General features: G+C 50.7%; 1 protein-coding gene across 1 annotated transcript in view; it reads right to left on the reverse strand.

The window, feature by feature from the left end:
• The window catches only part of TBX15 (T-box transcription factor 15), a 168,075-nt gene that overhangs the window by 43,610 nt on the left and 98,874 nt on the right, over positions 1-25,591 (reverse strand). The window contains exon 2 of the mRNA XM_073576954.1: positions 6,128-6,344. Coding sequence (XP_073433055.1) covers positions 6,128-6,344 — 217 coding nt within the window. The remainder of the gene's footprint in view (positions 1-6,127; positions 6,345-25,591) is intronic.

Here is a 25,591-nt window from a genome sequence, read left to right on the forward strand (position 1 = left end):
GAGGAAGGAGTGCTGCAGCTGCCTCAGTGATCTGAGCCAGCTGGCACGGGAAAGGAAAAGAAGGAGAAAGACGTAGAACTGAAACCTGATCTTCCATAAGAGAGAGAAAGACAAGTACGGAACGAAGGAGTAAGGAGAACAGAGAGGACGTGGGTTAGAAGAGGAACCCTGCCTATAGGTTCTCAGCGCAAGACCGGGGCCTGGTCCCCGAGGTTGTATGGACACTTATGGTTCTGCAGCAGACACTGATGGAGTAGTTGGCTGTAAATGCACTACTCCCATCTAAGACTTGGGGCACAACAGCAATTGGATAGAGAGCCGGGACTCAGGAGTAAGGAGTCCCTGAAGCAGGCTACAGCTGTCTGCCGTACAAGTAGAGTTCTTGGGAACATCAGTCAGGAGGAACTCCAGTGTAACTCAGTACTAGGAGTACTTCACACTTAAAGGCGCTATAAGAGGAGACATTCAGAAAGGTACATGTTGGCGGAGTGTTGGAGGGGAGCATTCCATCTTGCCTGGAGGTTGACTGAGTCTCTGACCCGGAGGACACGGCCCGGAGGCAGGCACCCTTGTGTACCGCAGACTGTGAGTAAAGCTTTGGAACTACAAGCCCCGGTGTCCTCCATTCATTCTTGCGTCAACCCGCTCAGCACCGCTACATCTGGGTACCATCCTTTACACCGCCTGCGCCTCTCCTCATCCATTGCAACTACACGGCCCTGGGGCTACAGCTTCACCTGTGGGGAGCTACACCATCTATGCTGCAGCACACCACCAGCCCCAGAGGATCCGCATGCAGCGTCGGCCTAACATCTCACTTGCCGAGCACCACAGGTGGCGTCACGAACTATTCCATTCCATTAACTACATTCCCCCATTACTTGGGCGCCCAGGGCCACGGACCGGATCACCGCTGCTGTGACACATCCCGCTGACACCGGCCCGGTACCGAGTACCCCACGGCCCTGGGAGGGTGACCCAGATACTACACCACCGGATCACAAGTCATGGATACTACACCACCAGATCACAAGTCATGGATACTACACCACCGGATCACAAGTCATGGATACTACACCACCGGATCACAAGTCATGGACACTACACCAGCGGATCACAAGTCATGGATAGTACACCACCAGATCACAAGTCATGGATGCTACACCACAGGATCACAAGTCAAGGATATTACATCACCGGATCACAAGTCATGGATGCTACACCACAGGACACCACCGGATCACAAGTCACAAGACATGGATACTACACCACCAGATCACAAGTCATGGATACTACACCACCAGATCACAAGTCATTGATACTAGACCACCGGATCGCAAGTCATGGATACTACACCACCGGATCACAAGTCATGGATAGTACACCACCAGATCACAAGTCATGGATGCTACACCACAGGATCACAAGTCATGGATATTACACCACCGGATCACAAGTCATGGATGCTACACCACAGGACACCACCGGATCACAAGTCACAAGACATGGATACTACACCACCAGATCACAAGTCATGGACACTACACTACCGGATCACAAGTTCAAAAGTCATTGATACTACGCCACTGGATCACAAGTCATTGATACTAGACCACCAGATCACAAGTCATGGATACTACACCACCGGATCACAAGTCATGGATACTACACCACTCAATCACAAGTCATGGATACTACACCACCGGATCACAAGTCATGGATACTACACCATCGGATCACAAGTCATGGATACTACACCACCAGCTCACAAGTCATGGTTACACACCACCAGATCACAAGTCATGGACACTACACTACCAGATCACAATTCATGGACACTACTTCACCAGATCACAAGTCATGGAAACTATACCACTAGATCACAAGTTCACAAGTCATGGATACTACACCACCAGATCACAAGTCATGGATGATACACCACCGGATCACAAGTCATGGAAACTACACCACCAGATCACAAGTTCACAAGTCATGGATACTACACCACCGGATCACAAATCATAGATACTACACTACCGGATCACAAGTCATGGATACTGCACCACCGAATTACAACACATAGATACTACACCACCAGATCACAATACTACACCACCAGATCCCAAGACATGGATATTTCACCACTGGATCACAATACTGCACCACCAGATCATAAGTCATCAATAACACATAACCATATAACAAGACAGGATACCATACCACCAGATCACAAGTTGTGGATTCTACACCACCAGATCACAAGTCATCGATACTACACCACCAGATCACAAGTCATGGATACTACACCACCGAATTACAACACATAGATACTACACCACGGGATCACAATACTACACAACCAGATCATAAGTCATCAATGCTACACAACCAGATAACAAGACATGGGTACCATACCACCAGATCACAAGACATGGATACTGCACCACCAGATCACAAGTTGTAGATACTACACCACCAGATCACAAGTCATTGATACTATACCACTAGATCACAAGACACGGATACCATACCACCAGATCACAAGACATGGATATTACACCATTGGATTAGAAGTCATGGATACTACACCATCAGATCACAAGCCATGAAAACTACACCACCAGATCCTATGTCATCGATACTATGCCACTCGATCACAAGTCAGACACTACACCACCAGATCACAAGTCATGGATACTACACTACTGGATCACAAGCCATGGATACTACACTACTGGATCACAAGCTGTAATGAACTGGGGGTGTGGTTGTCAGGGATTTATTATATCCCACTTTCCAGCTCCGGTTTAGGAACTTGCAGCTCTCTGGCACCCCTTTACCCTCAGGTCTGTCAGGGAACTACACCTAGGATAAGCAGGCGCCAGAAAGGCTGCCTTGCTGTGTGCTGGCTATTGGGCACTCTGCAGTGAGAGCGGTATGTATATCCCCAGTCTCAGGCGGGTAATATACATATAAAACCTCTGTTCCGTCACTGCCAGAATCTCCCAAATACCTCAGAACACTTTGCTGCCATCAGCTCCTCGATCTACAATTAAAATCAATATCCGGTCAGGAGCCAACCCATAAGGTAGAGTACATTTTGGCACAGAGGACGTGGGGGGTATGTTATAAAGCTGCAAAATGGCTGCTCCTGTTTTATAGTTGGCCCATAAACTTAGGGACTTCCCCGTACTGACCTCACTGGGTGGCTGGATACGCCCTGTTTGGAAAGTTATGAAAAACCTTCTATTGGCCATAACTCTTGGGGGGAAGCTCGTAGAGGGACGACAAAGTATTATATGTCTGCTCACAATATCATCTTTCGTTTGAGACTAAACATCATATCTCTAGGTATTACTGGGAAGCATATACCTTTTTCTCAGTTTCTGGTGAGCGAGGAGATCACTAAACGCTGTCGTGAATAGCCTTGATCATGCAGATTCCAAAAATATACGTTTGCTGCATCTATGCCCAATCTGCATTATTAGATTCAAGTTTGAGGGAACAAAGGAACTTCCAAAACCATGTGCTTTTAAACAAAGGCTGAATTAGCTGATACCAAACCACATTCCCGAGGGAAGGGGAAAGAGTGGTACAGAATTACACAGGCAGACGGAGGGGGCATGCAGCTGTGAAGGGGGGATGTTGGTGAGCTCAGTGTACTTTACAAACCAATGGGGGAAGGGGCCGCATGTCAATCAGAAACCAGGGAGCTGCAGCCGAAGCACTGTAGGTGTAATTGGAACAATAAGAATTACATCATATTTCCTGACACAAGCCATGGATACTACACCACCAGATAATAATAATAATAATAATAATAATAAATTTTATTTCTATAGCGCCGACATATTCCTCAGCACTTTACATTTCGGAGGGGACTTGTACAGACAATAGACATTACAGCATAACAATAATCACATAGATCATAACAGATACCAAGAGGAGTGAGGGCCCTGCTCGCAAGCTTACAGTCTATGAGGAAAGAGGGAGACACGAAAGGTGGGTGGTAACAGTTGCCCTGATTGTATGGACCAGCCATAATGTTAAGTGTGTAACAGTACAGACACAGAGGGCTAATGGATGCATAAAGCATGTGGGAACATGATGCGGGGAACCTGGTTATGGTAAAACTTTTGGCTGTGCCACACAGGGATAGATTAGGTTAATGTGTTGAGGCGGTAGGCCAGTCTGAATAAATGCGTCTTCAGGGCACGCTTAAAATTGTGGGGATTGGGGACTACTCGTATTGACCTGGGAAGTGCATTCCAAAGAATTGGCGCAGCACGTGTATAGTCTTGGAGACGGGATTGGGAAGTTCTGATTATTGAGGATGCTAACCTCAGGTCATCAGCAGAACGGAGGGCGCTGGTAGGGTGGTAGACTGAGACGAGGGAAGAGATGTAGGGTGGTGCTGAGCCATGGCGAGCTTTGTGGGTGAGGGTAATAAGTTTATACTGAATTCTGGAGTGGATGGGTAGCCAGTGTAATGACTGGCACAAGGTAGAGGCATCGGTGTAACGACTGGCGAGGAATATGATGCTGGCTGCAGCATTCAAGACAGATTGGAGAGGGGAGAGTTTGGTAAGAGGGAGACTGATTAGAAGAGAGTTACAATAGTCTAGACGAGAATGAATAAGAGAAACAGTAAGAGTTTTTGCAGAGTCAAAAGTAAGAAAAGGTCGAATTCTAGAAATGTTTTTTGAGGTGCAGATAATAACAAGTGAGCCAGTGATCGTATGTGCATGTTGCTGGGGAGTAATAGTGGAACCACACACGGAAATGGCAATGTCGGGTATAGGTACATTAGTAGCGGGAGGAAACACAAGGAGTTCAGTCTTTGACAGGTTCAGTTTCAGATATAGTGAGGACATGATGTTAGACACAGCGTTTAGACAATCGCCGGTGTTTTCTAGAAAGGCTGGCGTGATGTCAGGAGAAGAAGCGTATAATTGGGTGTCATCAGCATAGAGATGGTTCTGGAAACCAAATCTGCTGATTGTTTGACCAATAGGGGCAGTGTACAAAGAGAAGAGGAGGGGGCCTAGGACTGATCCTTGAGGAACCCCAACAGTAAGGGGAAGGTGAGAGGAGGAGGAACCAGCAAAAGATACAGTAAAGGAGCGGTCGGAGAGATAGGAGAAGAACCAGGAGAGGACGGTGTCCTTGAGGCCAATGGAACGGAGCATAGTGAGGAGGCGCTGAAGATCCACAGTGTCGAATGCTGCAGAGAGATCCAGGAGAATTAGCATGGAGTAATGACCATTAGATTTAGCTGTTAGTAGATCATTAGAGACTTTAGTGAGGGCAGTTTCAGTAGAGTGTAAAGAGCGGAAACCGGATTGGAGAGGGTCGAGAAGAGAGTTATCAAAGAAATAGCAGATAAGACGGGAGTGGACCAGGTGTTCCAGGAGTTTAGAGATGAAGGGAAGGTTAGAGATCACAAGTCATGTATACTACACGACAGGATCACAAGTCATGGATATCACACCATCGTATTAGAAGTCATAGATACTACACCACCATGTCACAAGCCATGAAAACGAGTCGCCACATCTTCTACTGTTCTGGCCCACTGTATTGATGTCCAGTGGAAAACTTGGACTGTCGCTGCTTAACGTTGCGTGGCTGCCGAGCCATCCTGGGCTTATAGCCCATATGGACACTTCGGGCACCCTGGTCCTGTGTGACTAGCTTCACTTCTACTCTAACCTTAACTCGCAGCAGCCCCTCCTACACTTAACCCTATCCTACTACAAGTTCTATATATCATGAATACTACACCACCAGATCACAAGTCATAGACACTACACCACCAGATCACAAGTCATGAATACTACACTACTAGATCACAAGAGCACCACCAACATGGAGATGCGTTAATCTACTAGATCACCGAGGCCTGGACAGTATACCACTGAGTCATCAAGACGCAGCATTATTCTACTAGATCACCAGTGACCTGACAGGAGGCTCCTGGGCCATCAGGAAGATTCATCACTCGTCATCCTCGTCATCAGTGACCGGACGTTTCACCTCTGGGTGTCAGGTAGTCAGGCAGAGTCTATGGCACACAGAAGTCCTTACAAATATACACTAAGGTCTGCTGCTTCTGCGTCCTGCTCACCTGCCAGCTTTGGTGATGATCATCTCGGTCCCGATGTCGTGGAACCTCTTCCAGAGGTCGGCACATTGCAGCTCCACCTGGATCTCATCCATAGAAGACACCAATAATGGCTGGGGGTCGGGGACTCGAGAAGGAGCCAATTCCGGGCAGGTCTCATAGGAGCAGGATGTCCTCTCCGCCAGGACCTCAGTGTCCGAGCTGGTGCTCTGCTCAGAATCTACAAGGAAGAAGCAGAAACGCAGATGAGCAGGTGAGAACATAACACCGGCATCGTCCTACAGGTCAGCGAGAAACTGCTCCACATCCAGAGCTGCAATCATAATTCTTCTGTCACTAGGAATATGGCAACTCTGAACTGACAGACATAATGCACTGCACACAGACGATGTGTCCTGTAGGGGCTGTAACCAGAGCCCAGAGCAAGACGTGAAGTAACAGCAGAATATGGACTGCAGCTCTGGAGGTGACTGGAGGATAAGACATGTAACAGTAGAATAGTGACTGCTGCTCTGGAGGTGACTAGAGGATAAGACACGATGTAACAGAAGAATTGTGACTGCAGCTCTGGAAGTGAATGGAGGATAAGACATGTAACAGCAGAATAGTGACTGCAGCTTTGGAGGTGAATGGAGGATAAGACATGATGTAAAAGCAGAATAGTAAGTGCAGCTCTGGAGGTGAATGGAGGATAAGCTAACAGCAGAATAGTGACTGCAACTCTGGAGGTGAATGGAGAATAAGACACAATATAACAGCAAAATAGGGAGTGCAGCTCTGGAGATGAATGGAGGATAAGACACAATGTAACAGCAGAATAGCGAGTGCAGCTCTGGAGGTAACTGGAGGATAAGACACGATGTAACAGCAGAATAGCGAGTGCAGCTCTGGAGGTGACTGGAGTGTAGGACGTGATGTAACAGCAGAATTGTGACTGCAGCTCTGGAGGTGACTGGAGTATAGGACGTGATGTAACTTGGGGTCCGTGCATTACATGGTTGCTCGTCATATATACATTGCTGTTAGATGTGGCGCTGCGCTTTAATCATTGCACCGTTCACACTGACCCTTTTTATGTGATGACCCCAATTATTTTGGAGCGATATGTTTTTGCAATAATTCAGACACCCCATAATGGAGGCTGGAGGGTCAGAGGTCTTGTCTGGCGGTTTGCGGTTGCACTGTGGGCGGGGTCTCGTGATCGCGGAGCGTGTGAGCCCCTCCCCTGGGTACCATACTGCCTGATACAATGTTGTGTGATATCGCCATGTCGGGTTGCAGTCACTGAGCACCTAACGCTGCAGACAATCAGACTGATGAGCTCACGGAATATTCAGGTGTTCTCCCCGGCAGTCAGCGCCTCAGGGCGACACGTTCAGGGGTGATCGGCGACGGCGTATACTTGGGGTATGTGTCCTGCTGTATACCCTCAATGTACGCAACACACGTCACAGGCTGGAAATATTTGTAGCAAACCCTCAGCTATGAGAAATGTTAGGTCTCCAGTCACTATTAAAGTAATGATAAAAGGTGCCGACGTCCATCCATAGGCTGAGAGCCATCAACAGAAAGAAGCCAGCACCGACGCGCTTTAAGCCACCGTGACCTCTGGTCCTGCCTGCATTGGGGCTGACCTTACACTGTGACCAGCTCCTCCATCCGGCGTCATGTAAATGAGGTAGTGGCGCACTTCAAGCCAAAACGATCCAACTCCTATCATACACGGATCATGTCTGATGGCGACATCATGATCTGGGATTAGTACACAGATCGCTCACGTTGGCTTGAAATGCGCTAGTGGTGGCTTCTTATTGGCATCTTCAGAGATGACCCCAAGAAAGATCTTCTCGCTTACTGATAGATTTTACATTGTGATTGGTTCCTTGACGCGTTTCAAGCCAACGTGATCATACTTTACTAAACTTTGGTTGGGTTCAGGCTGATGTTACACTGGGAAAAGTTCCGCCATATTCAGTCAGGTTTGAGAAACGCCAAGAAATATCCACGCGTTCCAAGCCAACCAGCTGGAGTTCTGTGTACTGATTGTCTGTTGCGATTGATTCTTCATCATTGGGTCATTTCAGAAGGAATTAGCCACCGCTAACGCATTTTACCCCCGTCTCACTGTGCACGGACTGCCTGTACATTGTGATAGAATCACATCAACAGACATAAAGAAAAAGCCACTGATGCGTTTTGAGCCGACACGATCACAGGACTCTCACTGTGACCTGATTTTTCTTACATAGTTAATGGTCAGGATCGGACCAGAGAAGAAGGAGATCGGCTGCTTTCAGCGGTAACCGCTGGTTTGGGAGGAGCGGTGCGGTCCTATCGGCCACAGGAGGGAACTGATTACTCCAGCACACGCATATAATGCCCCAGACTAGATGACACTACAAGTCCCAGCAACCCTATCTGGCTGGACAAAGCCTGTGCCGCCTTTAGCTTCTGGTCCCGATGTCCCGCCATCACCAGTGCCATCCGCGAAAAGAATAAGGTGGCGCCAGGTGACAAAAAAAAGGAAGAAGCAGGTCCCAGAGGAGAGGGGACGCATACAGGCCGGGTCATCTCAGAAGACGCCAGGCAGAAAGCAGCGCTACTGCGTTTACCGCCATCATACCAGTGTAAGCGGCAGCGGAGACGACACCAGTACTCGCGCACATGGGGCGGACGGCGGTCTCCTCAGCAGGTGTCACTTCCGCCATCAGGCAGATGACAATGTGATGAGAGCAGCAGGATGGCGACCAAAACGCGTCAGTGATGGCTGCACTCAAGCCTGTAATCATCTTGTCGTGGGACTGACGCCCCTCTCCCTGATGTTCTTCACATCCACGGTCCCTGTAGTACACAGATATACAGTGCCTTGCTAAAGTATTCGGCCCCCTGGAACTTCTCAACCTTTTCCCACATATCAGGCTTCAAACATAAAGATACCAAATGTAAATTTTTGGTGAAGAATCAACAAGTGGGACACAATTGTGAAGTTGAACGAAATTTATTGGTTATTTTAAATTTTTGTGGAAAGTCAAAAACTGAAAAGTGGGGCGTGCAATATTATTCAGCCCCTTTACTTTCAGTGCAGCAAACTCACTCCAGAAGTTCATTGTGGATCTCTGAATGATCCAATGTTGTCCTAAATGACTAATGATGATAAATATAATCCACCTGTGTGTAATCAGGTCTCCGTATAAATGCACCTGCTCTGTGATAGTCTCAGGGTTCTGTCTGAAGCACAGAAAGCATCATGAAGGCCAAGGAACACAACAGGCAGGTCCGTGATACTGTTGTGGAGACGTTTAAAGCCGGATTTGGATACAAAATGATTTCCAAAACTTTAAACATCCCAAAGAGCACTGTGCAAGCAATCATACTGAAATGGAAGGAGTATCATACCACTGCAAATCTACCAAGACCCGGCCGTCCCTCTAAACTTTCATCTCAAACAAGGAGAAGACTGATCAGAGATGCAGCCAAGAGGCCCATGATCACTCTGGATGAGCTGCAGAGATCTACAGCTGAGGTGGGACAGTCTGTCCATAGGACAGCAATCAGTCGTACACTGCACAAATCTGGCCTTTATGGAAGAGTGGCAAGAAGAAAGCCATTTCTCAAAGATATCCATAAAAAGTGTTGTTTAAAGTTTGCAACAAGCCACCTGGGAGACACCAAACATGTGGAAGAAGGTGCTCTGCTCAGATGAAACCAAAATCGATCTCCATCCAACCTCACTGAGCGCGAGCTGTTTGCCAAGGAAGAATGGGCGAGAATTTCAGTCTCTTGATGTACAAAACTGATAGAGACAAACCCCAAGCGACTGCAGCTGGAATCGCAGCAAAAGGTGGCGCAACAAAGTATTAAGTTACAGGGGCCGAACAATATTGCACGCCCCACTTCAGTTTTTGAATTTCCACAAAAATTTACATTTGGTATCTTTATGTTTGAAGCATGATATGTGGGAAAAGGTTGAGAAATTCCAGGGGGCCAAATACTTTCGCAAGGCACTGTGTGTGGACTGTGGGACTGACGCCCCTCTCCCAGATGTTCCTCACACCCGCCACGGTCCTGATATTTTGTACACTGTCAGAGTCCCGGACCCCAGGGAGCGGGGAAGTCACCGGCCCGGACTCGGCGCTCGCGTTCTGGCCACTATCTGGCTGGACCTCCGGACTCGTGCTCGGATGCTTTTCTGACGCCCGCTGTGACCCGTCTGGGACAGGTTACGGGATGTTTAGACTGTCGGGCGGGTGATCATTTGTCTGGAGCTCTGCAGTATCCAGTGTATTTCACATGTGACCCCATTACAGCCACCGCTGCGCCTCCCGAGGTGAGGGAAGAGAACACAAACAGCGGCACTAGCAGCACAGTGGCGCCTCACGGTGTTATGTCCAAGCAGCGCTGTGTGCCTGGAGCTGGATGTCTCTACTCTGCAGCTCCATCTCCCCACTGCAGCTCCAGCCCCCTCCTCCAGGACATACTGTACCGTGATCTGTGTCACTACCTCCTGTCTACACATCACTAGTGTCCTATATACCAGACACACCCCATGTACAGAGACATGCACAGTTCACCCTATATACAGTGAAATACACAGTGCACCCTATATACAGTGAAAAATGAGGATGAATGAACTCATGGAGATCAACATCAGAATCACTGCGTTGAGAAACACGTGATGGTGTCTCCGCAGTGTCGGATGTTGATCTCCATGAGGTCAATCATCCTCATTTTTCACAGTCTTCTACTAGGCATTGCTCCTACTGGCCAGTTTCCTACTCCACACTGATGAGGGGCAAATACCCCAAAACAGCTGTCTGTGGATGGATACCATGTTTTGGCATAGGTGGTTTCCTTCATTGGAGACTGCCCTTCCCGTGGTTGTTCCTTCCCGGGGAAAGACCTGGCTAGTCATTGCTTGCGTTGAGAAACATGTTATGGTGTCTCCGCAGCTGGTGTTTTGCATCCCATATACAGTGACACTCACAGTGCACCCAGTATACAGTGACACACAGTGCACCCCGTATACAGTGACACTCACAGTGCACCCAGTATACAGTGACACTCACAGTGCACCCATATATTATTATTTATTATTATTGGATAAGGTGTTATCTCAGCATGCTCGGGTGCTAACCGTGTGACTTTGGCATGCTCTAATACTATGTTCGAGTCCCCTGCACATCTCGACTGCATTATTATTATTTATTATTATAGCGCCATTTATTCCATGGCGCTTTACATGTGAGGAGGGGTGTATATAATAAATACAAGTACAGTAATCTTACACACCACAAGTCACGACTGGTCCAGGAGGAGAGAGGACCCTTCCCGCGAGGGCTCACAGTCTACAAGGGATGGGTGAGGATATAGTAGGTGAGGGCAGAGCTGGTCGTGCAGCAGTTTGGTGCATCGGTGGTTACTGCAGGTTATAGGCTTGTCGGAAGAGGTCGGTCTTCAGGTTCCTTTTGAAGGTTTCCATGGTAGGCGAGAGTCTGATATGATGGGGTAGAGAGTTCCAGAGTAGGGGGCAGCACGGAAGAAATCTTGTATGCGATTGTGGGAAGAGGCGATAAGAGGTGAGTGGAGGAGGAGATCTTGTGAGGATCGGAGGTTTCGTGCAGGTAAGTACCGGGAGACGAGGTCATAGATGTATAGGTTGCAGTGGTCAAGGCGGGAGATGATGAGGGCATGGACTATAGTTTTTGCAGATTCTTGATTGAGTAATGTACGGATCGGGAAATGCTTTTGAGTTGAAGTCGGCAGGAAGTGGAAAGGGTTTGGATATGTGGTTTGAAGGAGGCATCAGAATCAAGGATTACCCCGAGGCAGCGAGCTTGTGGGACTGGGGAGAGTGGGCAGCCGTTTACTTTAATGTATAGGTCCATTGGGGGGGTCATGTGAGATGGGGGAAAGATGATGAATTCTGTTTTGTCCAAATTAAGTTTTAGAAATCAAGCGGAGAAGAAGGATGAAATGGCGGACAGACATTGTGGGATACAGTAATATCTACAGTGCACCCCACATACAGTGAAATACACAGTAACTCAATATACAGTGACATCCACAGTGCATTGCACCCCATGTACATTGACATCCACAGCACGCCCCATATACAGTGCCATCCACAGCACGCCCCATATACAGTGCCATCACATTCACCTGAATAACAGGGAGGATTACAGAGTGCACTGGACATAGGGGAGAAACCCCCTCATAGTCAGCAGCACCTGGTGCACAGACACCTACAGTAAAGGGGCGATCACATGATCGGGGTGATTTCTGGGAACGTTGTTCTCCAATAATCTTATGGTATAGACAGATGGACGATCACCTGAGAAGCGAGGAGACGCTCAGCAGTTGGGGGAGAGGTCTGCACAAAAGTCAGCAATGTCGGCAGCGCATCCTGTGTAACCAGTGTCTGCTGCCGAGGACAATGGCGGCCTCCGGTCAGGAGGGGCCCGAAAGTGTCTGACCACGGGGCGATCATGGGGCGTCTGCTCCGCTGTGTGTCCGCCAGTGATGGAGGAGCGCCACGTTACCAGGCTGCAGACAGGGCCAGGAGTGGGGTCTACGTGGAGGGACCCCCAGCCTTGGGGAGGGACCCCCAGCCTCAGTGATAGGAACATAGTGACCAAGGTCAGGAAAAGCCCTGTGTCACTCCAGCTCAGCCTATATTCCATCAGTATAAATCCCCAGATCTCCGTCCTTCTAAAGAACCTAATAACTGTAAGATACAATATTGTTAGGCTCCAGGAAGACATCCAGGCCTCTCTTGAACCCCTCAGTTCGCCATCACCACCTCCTCAGGCAGGGAATTCCAGATTCTCACTGCCCTAACAGTAAAGAATCCTCTTCTACGTTGGTGGAGAAACCTTCTCTCCCCCAGACGCAGAGAATGCCCCCTTGTGACCGTCACCTTCCTTGGTATAAACAGATAATTGTATTGTCCCCTTATATACTTATACATGGTTGTTAGATCGCCCCTCAGTCGTCTTTTTTCTAGACTAAATAATCCTAATTTTGCTCATCTCTCTGGGTATTGTAGTTCCCCCATCCCCTTTATTAATTTTACTCGCTCTAGTTCCATTTTATCCTTCCTGTACACAGTCCTCCATGTGCGGTGTAACCAGGGGTTTGTACAGAGGCAGTATAATAATCCCATACACAATGTCCATAATGTATCAAGAGGTCTCAGGCAGACAGCGCTGCAGGGGTTAACAGTGCGCTGCGTCCTGCTGTGATTCCCTGGGAGTTCCACGCCCCCTGCTGGTCCCTGTGAGGCGCTGCAGCCCTGAATGTCTCCACTAGAGTTGAGCGACTTTGGTCGGATCGGGTTTCGTGAAACCCGAATGAAACAAAATAAGTTTCAGATGAAACTCGTCCGACTAGAGCAAAAAAAAGTCGGAGTTTCGTCCGACTTTTATTTCCCATTGACTTGCATTGGGGTCGGGTTTCGGACGAAACTCCGACTTTGTTTTGCTCTAGTCGGACGAGTTTCATCTGAAACTTATTTTGTTTCATTCGGGTTTCACGAAACCCGATCCGACCAAAGTCGCTCAACTCTAGTCTCCACTGATAGGAACTGACTAAAAACCGTCCTGACCCCGTCACATTCTCACAGATGAGGGGCACAGACCACCCGGGGTGACTGCACCCTGACACGTCCGCTGCAGAGAACCGTAATGTGGTTACACTGTGGAGAGACACTGTCATGGTGCACAGTGCGGTGACACTGAGGAGACCCCAGTGTCTGTGCCTCCCCCCCCCACCAGTCCCCTAATGAACACACAGCCGGGCCTGGATGGGAGAACAGGTCGCTCAGTTTATTATTGACATAAACAGAGAAAGGCAATTACACCTCATAACGGGCGGCTCATGGCCTGAGACCCTGCCCACGATCAGCGGGCAACTGGCCAACGAGCGGTCACGACTAGAGTTGAGCGACTTTGGTCGGATCGGGTTTCATGAAACAAAATTTGTTTCAGATGAAACTCGTCCGACTAGGGCAAAAAAAGTCGGAGTTTCGTCCGAAACCCAACCCCAATGCAAGTCAATGGGGAATAGGTTTCGGACGAAACTCCGACTTTTTTTGCCCTAGTCGGACGAGTTTCATCTGAAACAAATTTTGTTTCATGAAACCCGATCCGACCAAAGTCGCTCAACTCTAGTCACGACCTTTGCCCTCTTCCGCTGTGACTTAGTATTAGTTATATATATATACACACATATATCCGCCAGTTAGTATGGCAATTTACACCCCACTGACATCTATAAGAGAGGGTGCGACAAAAGCTTCCAAAAAGGAAGCGACTGCCCCGGCACCTGCATTTAACCCCTGCAGGTGTGACTGTAGAAACCTCCCCTTTAAGAACCATTAGATGACAGGGCATCCCAATTACTGCCTCACCGAGGGGAGAAGCTGGGCACTGGGCACCACAGTCAGAGGCGCGCTCCTTATGCAGCACCGTGCTGCAGCCAGTGTTGTGTACTTACACTGTGCAGTGCAGTGATTCATAGAATCATAGAATGGTAGAGTTGGAAGGGACCTCCTGGGCCATCTGGTCCAACCCCCTGCTCAAAGCAGGATTCGCTAAATCATCCCAGTCAGATGTCTGTCCAGCCTCTGTGTGAAGACTTCCATTGAAGGAGAACTCACCACTTCTCGTGGCAGCTTGTTCCACTCATTGATTGTTGCACTGTACAGTGATACACTGTCATGTTACGCTGTAGCTGTTCCTCTGCTGGATCCGTGCTGCTGTGCCGCCTCCTGGGTGTTTTTTCTGCCCAGGACTCTCCAGTGTGCAGCAGTAGTGCAGCGCATGTTTCAGGCCCCAGACCCCCATATACAGCACTGTACACTGTCACCTCCGGCCCCGCACCGGATGATTATACGATAATCCTGGGATTGAAAACCGTGAATCTCAAAGACAGTGAAGGACAATGACAGCAACCAGAAAAGGTGACGGGACCCAACTGTCACAGGGTCCTGTCCCCAAGAACAAGGAGGCGCTGACGGCACAAGCGGAACCGATAATGTACAGACGGACGGGAGCCAAGAAGGGCAGGTGTGCAACGGCGCCCCCTATATACTGCAGTAATGTGACGGCGCCCCCTATACACTGCACTGATGTGACGGCACCCCCTATATACTGCAGTAATGTGACGGCGCCCCCTATATACTGCAGTAATGTGACGGCGCCCCCTATATACTGCACTGATGTGACAGCGCCCCTATATACTGCACTGATGTGACAGCACCCCTATATACTGCACTGATGTGACAGCGCCCCTATATACTGCACTGATGTGACGGCGCCCCTATATACAGCGCTGATGTGACGGCGCCCCCTATACACTGCACTGATGTGACAGCACCCCTATACACTGCACTGATGTGACGTGCCCCTATATACAGCGCTGATGTGACGGCGCCCCCTATATACTGCACTGATGTGACAGCGCCCCCTATACACTGCACTGATGTGACGCGCCCCTATATACTGCACTGATGTGACGGCGCCCCTATATACTGCAGTGATGTGACGGCGCCCCCTATATACTGCAGTGATGTGACAGCGCCCCTATACACTGCACTGATGTGACAGCACCCCCTATATACTGCAGTGATGTGACGGTGCCCCCTATATACTGCACTGATTTGACAGCGCCCCTATATACTGCACTGATGTGACGGCGCCCCTATACACTGCACTGATGTGACAGCGCCCCTATATACTGCACTGATATGACGGCGCCCCTATACACTGCACTGATGTGACAGCACCCCCTATATTCTGCAGTGATGTGACAGCGCCCCTATACACTGCACTGATGTGACGGCGCCCCCTATATACTGCACTGATGTGACGGCGCCCCCTATATACTGCAGTGATGTGACAGCGCCCCTATATACTGCGCTGATGTGACGTGCCCCCTATACACTGCGCTGATATGACGGCGTCCCCTATACACTGCACTGATGTGACGGTGCCCCCTATATACTGCAGTGATGTGACAGCGCCCCTATACACTGCACTGATGTGACAGCACCCCTATATTCTGCAGTGATGTGACAGCGCCCCTATACACTGCACTGATGTGACGGCGCCCCCTATATACTGCACTGATGTGACGGCGCCCCCTATATACTGCAGTGATGTGACAGCGCCCCTATACACTGCACTGATGTGACAGCACCCCCTATATTCTGCAGTGATGTGACAGCGCCCCTATACACTGCACTGATGTGACGGCGCCCCCTATATACTGCAGTGATGTGACAGCGCCTCCTATATACTGCACTGATGTGACGGCGCCCCTATATACTGCAGTGATGTGACAGCGCCCCTATATACTGCGCTGATGTGACGGTGCCCCCTATACACTGCGCTGATATGACGGTGTCCCCTATACACTGCACTGATGTGACGGCGCCCCCTATATACTGCGCTGATGTGACGGCGCCCCCTATATATGGCAGTGATGTGACAGCTCCCCTATATACTGCGCTGATGTGACGGCGCCCCCTATACACTGCGCTGATATGACGGTGTCCCCTATATACTGCACTGATGTGACGGCGCCCCCTATATACTGCACTGATGTGACGGCGCCCCTATATACTACAGTCATGTGACAGCGCCCCTATATACTGCACTGATGTGACAGCGCCCCCTGTATACTGGAGTCATGTGACTGCACCCCTATATACTGCACTGATGTGACAGCGCCCCCTATATTCTGCAATGATGTGACGGTGCCCCCTATATACTGCAATGATGTGACGGCGCCCCTATATACTGCACTGATGTGACAGCACCCCCTATATTCTGCAATGATGTGACGGCGCCCCTATATACTGCAATGATGTGACGGCGCCCCTTTATACTGCAATGATGTGACGGTGCCCCTATATACTGCAGTCATGTGACAGCGCCCCTATATACTGCACTGATGTGACAGCGCCCCCTATATTCTGCAATGATGTGACGGCGCCCCTATACACTGCACTGATGTGACAGCGCCCCCTATATACTGCAATGATGTGACGGCGCCCCTATACACTGCACTGATGTGACAGCACCCCCTATATACTGCACTGATGTGACAGCGCCCCTATATACTGCACTGATGTGACAGCGCCCCCTATATACTGCACTGATGTGACAGCGCCCTTATATACTGCACTGATGTGACAGCGCCCCCTATATTCTGCAATGATGTGACGGCGCCCCTATACACTGCACTGATGTGACAGCACCCCCTATATTCTGCAATGATGTGACGGCGCCCCTATACACTGCACTGATGTGACAGCGCCCCCTATATACTGCAATGATGTGACGGCGCCCCTATATACTGCAATGATGTGACGGCGCCCCTATATACTGCACTGATGTGACGGCGCCCCTATACACTGCACTGATATGACGGCGCCCCCTATATACTGCACTGATGTGACAGCGCCCCCTGTATACTGGGGTCATGTGACTGCACCCCTATACACTGCACTGATGTGACAGCGCCGTCTATATACTGCACTGATGTGACGGCGCCCCTATACACTGCACTGATATGACGGCGCCCCCTATATACTGCACTGATGTGACAGCGCCCCCTGTATACTGGAGTCATGTGACTGCACCCCTATACACTGCACTGATGTGACAGCGCCCCCTATATACTGCAATGATGTGACTGCACCCCTATACACTGCAATGATGTGACAGCGCCCCTATATACTGCAGTCATGTGACAGCGCCCCTATACACTGCACTAATGTGACAGCGCCCCTATATACTGCACTGATGTGTCAGCGCCCCTATATACTGCAGTCATGTGACAGCGCCCCTATACACTGCACTGATGTGACAGCGCCCCTATATACTGCAGTCATGTGACAGCGCCCCTATATTCTGCAGTCATGTGACAGCGCCCCTATACACTGCAGTCATGTGACAGCTCCCCTATATACTGCACTGATGTGACAGCGCCCCCTGTATACTGGAGTCATGTGACTGCACCCCTATATACTGCACTGATGTGACAGCGCCCCCTATATACTGCAATGATGTGACGGCGCCCCTATATACTGCACTGATGTGACAGCATCCCTATATACTGCACTGATGTGACAGCGCCCCTATATACTGCACTGATGTGACAGCATCCCTATACACTGCACTGATGTGACAGCACCCCCTATATTCTGCAATGATGTGACAGCGCCCCCTATATACTGCAATGATGTGACGGCGCCCCTATATACTGCACTGATATGACAGCATCCCTATATACTGCACTGATGTGACAGCGCCCCTATATACTGCACTGATGTGACAGCGCCCCTATATACTGCACTGATGTGACAGCGCCCCCTATATACTGCACTGATGTGACAGCGCCCCTATACACTGCACTGATGTGACGGCGCCCCCTATATACTGCAGTGATGTGATATATATACAGTTATGCTTTTAGAATTACCGGTATCTGCATGTAAGAATATTCCACACTGGTGCACCCAGAAATAATATGAAGGGAGGTTAACCCCGTCACATCCGAGGAAACAGTGACAGGTGGGCATGGCTTATTGGTGTCTCAGGCTAGAAGGGGCAACCAAAGAGCAGGAAACACTGACCCTGCTGCACCTGTGCTTGTACCCTGCTCTTTACCCCCTGACCTCGCACCCTGCTCTTTACCCCTGACCTCACACCCTGCACTCTCCACACCCACACTGCTCTTCACACCTGACCCCATACCCTGCTCTCAACACACACCCTGCTCTCTACCCCTGACCCTACACCCTGCTCTCAACACCCTGTTGCTCAGGAACCTTCCATCAGGTGGAAGTGCCTTAAATAATAAGGGTCTCCAAGCTATTGTCTGGGGACTAAGATGGCACACGCTGGCCCTGTAAGAGGGTGGGACTGCACGCGTGCCCTAAGCACAGTGTCCAGGGATCTGTGAGCAGCACGCAGACCCCGAGCTGTAGCAGCAGCAAACAAAGGAGGGAGTGTGGGGCCGCGGCGGTGAGTGAGTCGGCGTCTCTGCCAGGGGAATGTTGAGACCCCGGCGTTACCGTTATATCGTCACCTAGCAGACGTGAAAGGTGATCGAGCAGTTACTGGTGCCGGGGCCCTACAGATGCAAGGTGTTACACATGGCCCATACTAATGTGTTAAGGGTTGACCTGGGGGTAGACAAATCCCTGGATCAGGTTCTCCAAAGGTTCTACTGGTCCGGTTGTCCCAGAGAAATCATGAACTATTGTAGGTCCTGTCAAACCTGCCAGCTTACCTCCCTGGTGACTCACTTCTATATAGTCCCTTAGTGCCGTGGACCATCATTGAGGTCTGCTTTCATCATATGGCTATGAGTTTAGTGGGAACCCTGATCAAGTCCGCCAAAGGACATCAGTATATCCTCTTGGTCTTGGACTTATTATGCTACGCGGTACCCGGAGGCAGTACTATTGCGAAACTCCACCGCTAAGTGTATAGCTTGGGAGTTGGTCCATATTTTTCCAGAATGAGGCTGCCTAGGAGATGCTAAAGGACCAAGGGACTCCATTCATGTTGAAGGTGATGAGACAGTTGTGCAAAACCCTGCAAATTATACAACTGAGGACCTCAGTCTACTATCCACAGACGGATGGTCAGGTGGAAAGGTTTACCAAAACCTTGAAGGACATGCTGAAGAAGTTGATCGAGCAGGATGGCTGAGACAGGTACTGTCTACTGCTGCACCTGTTATTTTCCATCAGATAAGTCCCACAGGCCTCTACTGGTTTCTCCCTATTTGAAATGTTGTATGGCCGACACTCCTGTGGACTCCTGGATGTAAAAAAGGAAATCTGAGAAGCATAGCCAACAGCCTTCAAGACACTAATTGAACATGTGGCCTAGATGCAAGAGAGAATTGCCGAGGTGATGCCTACTGTGAATTCAACCCTGGAGATCGGGTACTAGTACTGGTACCTACGGTGGAGGGAAAATTTCTGGCCAAGTGGCAGGTCCCCTTTGAAGTGATCAAAAAAAAGTTGGCAAGGTCAACTATAAGGCCAGGATCACACTACCGTGTGTGATGTGAGAAACTCGCATGAGTTTCTCACATCAACACCTGGCACTCATGACCGAAGCTGCGGCTGCATAGAAATACATGCAGCCGCAGCTCTGGTCCTGAGTGCCGGCAGCAGCGCCGGTGTTGATGCGAGAGACTCGTGCGAGTTTCTCGCATCACACACGGTAGTGTGATCCCGGCCTAAGATCCACCAACCATGGAGAAGGAAGCCCTATCAGGTGTACCATGTAAACCTGATCAAGCCCTGGCAAGATAGGAAACCCATGGGCCGGACAAATGTGTTGGCATGTCACAAAATTGTGGGTAAACAACTTTGTCTCAAGCATGTGATGCTTGTTCACACTCACCTATGGCAAGTAACAGGTATGGGCAATATGAAAATCACACCTGAAACCAGATAAAAAGGGGACAGTCTGGCCCAATCTTTGCATTGTGTGTCTGTGTGAGCCACACTAAGCATGGAGAACAGAGAAATGTCTGAGGACTCGAAAACCCAAATGTTGATCAATATCAACAATCTTAAGGTTACAAATCCATCTCCTGAGATCTTGATGTTCCTTTGTCCATGGTGTGCAACAAAATCAAGATGTTTACAACCCATGGCGCTGTAGCTAATCTCCATGGACGAGGACAGCAGAGAAAAATTGATGAAACTGATAGTCCGAATAGTGGTAAAGCATCCCCAATTAAGGTCCAAATAGGAGGCTGCTGTATCTACACGTATCTACAAATAGGAGGCTGATGTATCTACAAATAGGTGGCTGATGTATCTACACGTATCTACAAAAAGGAGGATGATGTATTTACACGTATCTACAAATAGGAGGCTGATGTATCTACACGTATCTACAAATAGGAGTCTGATGTATCTACACATATCTACAAATAGAAGGTAATGTATCTATATGTACTGTATCTATATGGTGGATGAGCAGATAATAAAAGTAATGAGTGTGACTGAAATCCCTCTGGACGGTAACGAGGAGCCGCATAACGGTATAAGGACTCCGTGTGCAAGTGATGGTCCGCCACGTGGGAGCCAGCGACTCCCAGGAGATAGTAGTGCCTAGAACTCTGCTGTCAGGAGCTGGGCAGTGTTTCAGTGACTGTCCCCGGCCTGTGATGAGGGGCACAGATGTGGAGATATCAAATATTCCTGCCATGTTCTCATCATTGATTTTCCGTGAACAGTTTTCCACAGATTTCCTAAGTGTCAGCACATCTGTTCCCTTCACCATGTGACAGAGGTTAAGCCCAACCATCTCCAAAGCAGTCCGGAAACGAGGACACCATTTTCCGCCCCATTCCTCATCAAACAGCTGCCAGAAGGGGTGTTGTGAGAAGGGGGGAGTCACAGAGACCTAAATTGGTCAGCAATAGGCGGAAAACACACAGCAAACCAAGATGTAAGCCCAAGCCTGCCTGATCCCTGTCCTAACTACTCCTCAGCCCAAGCCTGTCTGATCTCTGTCCTAACTCCTCCCCAACCCAAGCCTGTCTGATCCCAGCCCTAACTACTCCCCAGCCCAAGCCTGTCTGATCCCTGTCCTAACTACTCCCCAGCCAAAGCCTGCCTGATCACTGTCTTGACTAATCCCCAGCCCAAGCCTGCGTGATCCATGTCCTAACTACTCCCCAGCCCAAGCCTGTCTGATCCCTGTCCCAACTACTCCCCAGCCCAAGCCTGCCTGATCCCTGTCCTATCTACTCCAAAGCCCAAGCCTGTCTGATCCCTGTCCCAACTACTCCCCAGCCCAAGCCTGCCTGATCCCTGTCCCGACTACTCCCCAGCCCAAGCCTGCCTGATCCCTGTCCCGACTACTCCCCAGCCCAAGCCTGCCTGATCCCTGTCCCGACTACTCCCCAGCCCAAGCCTGTCTGATCCCTGTCCTGACTACTCCCCAGCTCAAGCCTGCCTGATCCCTGTCCTGACTACTCCCCAGCACAAGCCTGTCTGATCCCTGTTCTGACTAATCCCCAGCCCAAGCCTGACTGATCCCTGTCCTGACTACTCCCCAGCACAAGCCTGTCTGATCCCTGTCCTGACTACTCCCCAGCCCAAGACTGTCTGATCCCAGTCCTAACTACTCCCCAGCCCAAGCCTGTCTGATCCCAGTCCTGACTACTCCCCAAGCCTGCCTGATTCCTGTCCTGAGCACTTACCAGCTCAAACCTACCTAATCCATCCCCAGATAATTCCTACCTGATCCCTGACTTGAACACTCACAAACCTAGATCTGCTTGATCCCTGCCCTGACCAATCAGCAGTGCAGATCTATTTGATCCTTGCCTTAACGGCTCAGATTAGACCTGCCTGATCCCAGTACTGACCACTCAGCAGTCCACACCTGCCTGATCCCTGAACTGACCGTTTACCAGCTTAGATCTGCCTATTCCTTGCCCTGACCCATTGACTATCCCAGACTTACATGGTCCCTGCCCTGACCATTGCGCGGCCCCGGTCTGCTTGATCTCTGTTGTGACTAATCACCAGCCAATTTCTACCTGACCCCTGCCCTGACGACTGGCCAGCCCAGGATTACCTGATCTCTGTCTTGTCATTACCACTCGTCATCCCAGAACTGCCTGATCTTCACCTTGTCCTGCCATTCACTTGGTCAGACCTGCCTGATCTCTGCCCTTACCACTCACCAGCCAGTACATACCAGATTCTTACCCTGATTATTCACGAGCCCTAACCTGCCTGATCCCTGCTCTGACCACTCGTTAGCCCAGACCTGCCTGATCTCTGATCTATCCTTGCCATTTACCAGCCTCGATTTCCATGACAAATGCAATAAGTGTGGGAAGAAGGGCCCTCGCCGAGTGTCCGGGCCTGAACCAAGGGGACCGTCACCTAGGTTCCGGGGGAGACTGTTCCCGGGGGACAGAGTTCAGGGACGGACCGTTGAGATGGACAGATGGGCTGCGGGAGGAACCAGTATAAAAGGGGCGGGGAACGCTAGTCACGATGAGTCAGCAGACCGGGACAGAAGCAGCAGGAGTCCGTGGGAGCGACTGAGAGCCAAAGCAACTTATCAGAGCCGGGAGAGACGTTCACCTAGGACATCAGAGGGACGGCGCCCAGATGACCGTCCGAGAGCCGCAGCCCCGCTTCAACCCGCGGCCATTGCCACCCCGTTCTAGCCCGCGGCAGCGGCCGTTGCCACCCCACGTCAGCCCGTGGCTGCGGCCTACCCGCGGTCGCTCATGGCGTTGCCGCTTCGCTCCAGCCCGCGGCTACGGCCTACGCGCGGTCGCTCGCGGCATTGCCGCCTCGCTCCAGCCTACCCGCGGTCGCTCGCTGCGTTGCCGCCTCGCTCCAGCCCGCGGCTACGGCCTATCTCCCGCTACCCACAGCCGTCCTGCTCTCACCCGTGGCCGCGGCAAGTCCAGTGCCATCGGCAGCCACCACTGTCCCGCTCCGGTCCACGGCAAGGGCTGGGCCATTGCTCGCCGCGGATTCCCCGTCGCAGCTGTTAGCTGCACAGGTGGCCTGCCAATCGCCACCCCGCATCGCTGCTGCTTGCCCCAGTCCGGGGGCTGCGGCCCACCCGTCCAAGGACTCCTCCGGGGCTGTCACTGGAGCGTCGGAACGCTCAAAAACTACGTCAACTCTTCAGCGGCTGGGCCCAGCGGCTGCTACGCCGAAGAACCACTGTCCAGAACGCCGAGGGACGTCAGGACGGCTAAATTGATTATATAGTTAAGGACCCGTAGTCGGCGAGCTGGCCGAAGTGAAGAAGAGAACGGAGCCTGCGCTCGGCCGGCTTGGCTACAATCCCGGGCCCTGGGGGCCATGCAATACCCAGTGTGGCCGGGCCTCACCGCCCCAGTGTTATGAGTGTGGAGAACTGGGCCACTTCGCACGAGAGTGTCCACATCATGGGAGATACCCACCCTGGCGGGCATTAAACTAGACAGCTCTGGGCATTGGGGACGCCGCTCGGAGCCGGAAGCCACAACAAGGGGTGGTGGAAGTCCCGAAGATCTGGTCGCTAAGTCCCCAATAGTGTGGGCCGAAGTCGAGGGTCGTGCTGTACGGTGCCTAGTGGATACAGGGTCACAAGTAACGACCATGCCTGCAACTTACTTCCAGCAGCATTTCCTGGAATAGTAGCCGCGAACCAACTGCCGGTTCCTGTCGCCAGAGTGGTGTGGCTCCAAATAACGCTGTGTGTTAAATCCCTCGGCCGCCGGGGAGTGGTCCTAACCCAAGGCGAAACTAACGACCATCATCCAGGTATTTTGGGCATGAACATACTACGGGAGTTCAGCAATCTACTCCTCAACGATCCCACGCAGGAGACCCTGAGCCAGTAGGGTTCTCGAACGGCCCAAGGGCAGGTCTTCCAGCGGTTGGTGCGGGAGGCGCGAGTGCTCCAGGAGTGCCAGGAGGGTGAGGCGCTGGGCAAAGTCATTGCGCCGGCGGCTCCCCCACTCGTGCTTTCTCCGGGGCAGACAGTGGTGGCCCTGCCGATCCGCGCCCCGATGCCACTGGAGGGCATGGAAGTGCAGGTGGAACCATGCTACTCAGAGCGCCTGCACCCTGGCATATTGGTAGCCCGCTCCCTGGCCACGGTGCGGGAAGGGACCGTCCTGGTGCGTTGTGTCAACCTGGAAGACCAAGATATCGCCTTGAAGCCCCGGGCCGAAATGGCCAAACTAGTAAGGCCTTTGGAGGAGATGCTGCCGGACCCCGCAGTCCAGTTTAAGGTGCAGCCCGAAGATCCTTGGGCAGTAACGATATGGACCCTACAGTCTGCCATATCCTCGACCCAGGAGAAAGGATGTGCCATCCTGGAGAGAATGCGCCATCCTGGAGAGAATGCGGGCCGAACTCTCCGGCCTAGCGCCAGCCCAACTTCTCCAGGTAGAGACACTTCTCGGACAATAATAATAATATAATAATAATACATTTTATTTCTATAGCGCCGACATATTCCGCAGCACTTTACATTTCAGAGGGGATATGTACAGATGATAGACATTACAACATAACAATAATCACATAGATCATAACAGATACCAAGAGGAATGAGGGCCCTGCTCGCAAGCTTACAATCTATGAAGAAAGAGGTAGACACGAAAGGTGGGTGGTAACAATATTACAGTGTCTTCGCCAGTCATGAGGATGACTTTGGATATACCACGGCTATCACGCATGGGATCCCCACGGCAGGAGCGGCCTCCATCCGGGAGCGATGTCGGCAAATTCCACCGCAGCTATACCAGGAAGTGAAGACCCTATTAGCTCAAATGCTTCAGAAGGGGGTCATACGAGAAAGCCAAAGCCCCTGGGTGGCCCCCATTGTACTGGTTTGCAAAAAAGATGGTACTCTGCGTTTTTGTGTGGATTACCGAAAGTTGAACGCCTGCACCATC

This window comes from Dendrobates tinctorius, unplaced genomic scaffold, assembly GCF_039654945.1.
Source record: "Dendrobates tinctorius isolate UK_male_01 unplaced genomic scaffold, ASM3965494v1 ptg000054l, whole genome shotgun sequence".
NCBI classification, from domain to species: Eukaryota; Metazoa; Chordata; class Amphibia; order Anura; family Dendrobatidae; genus Dendrobates; species Dendrobates tinctorius.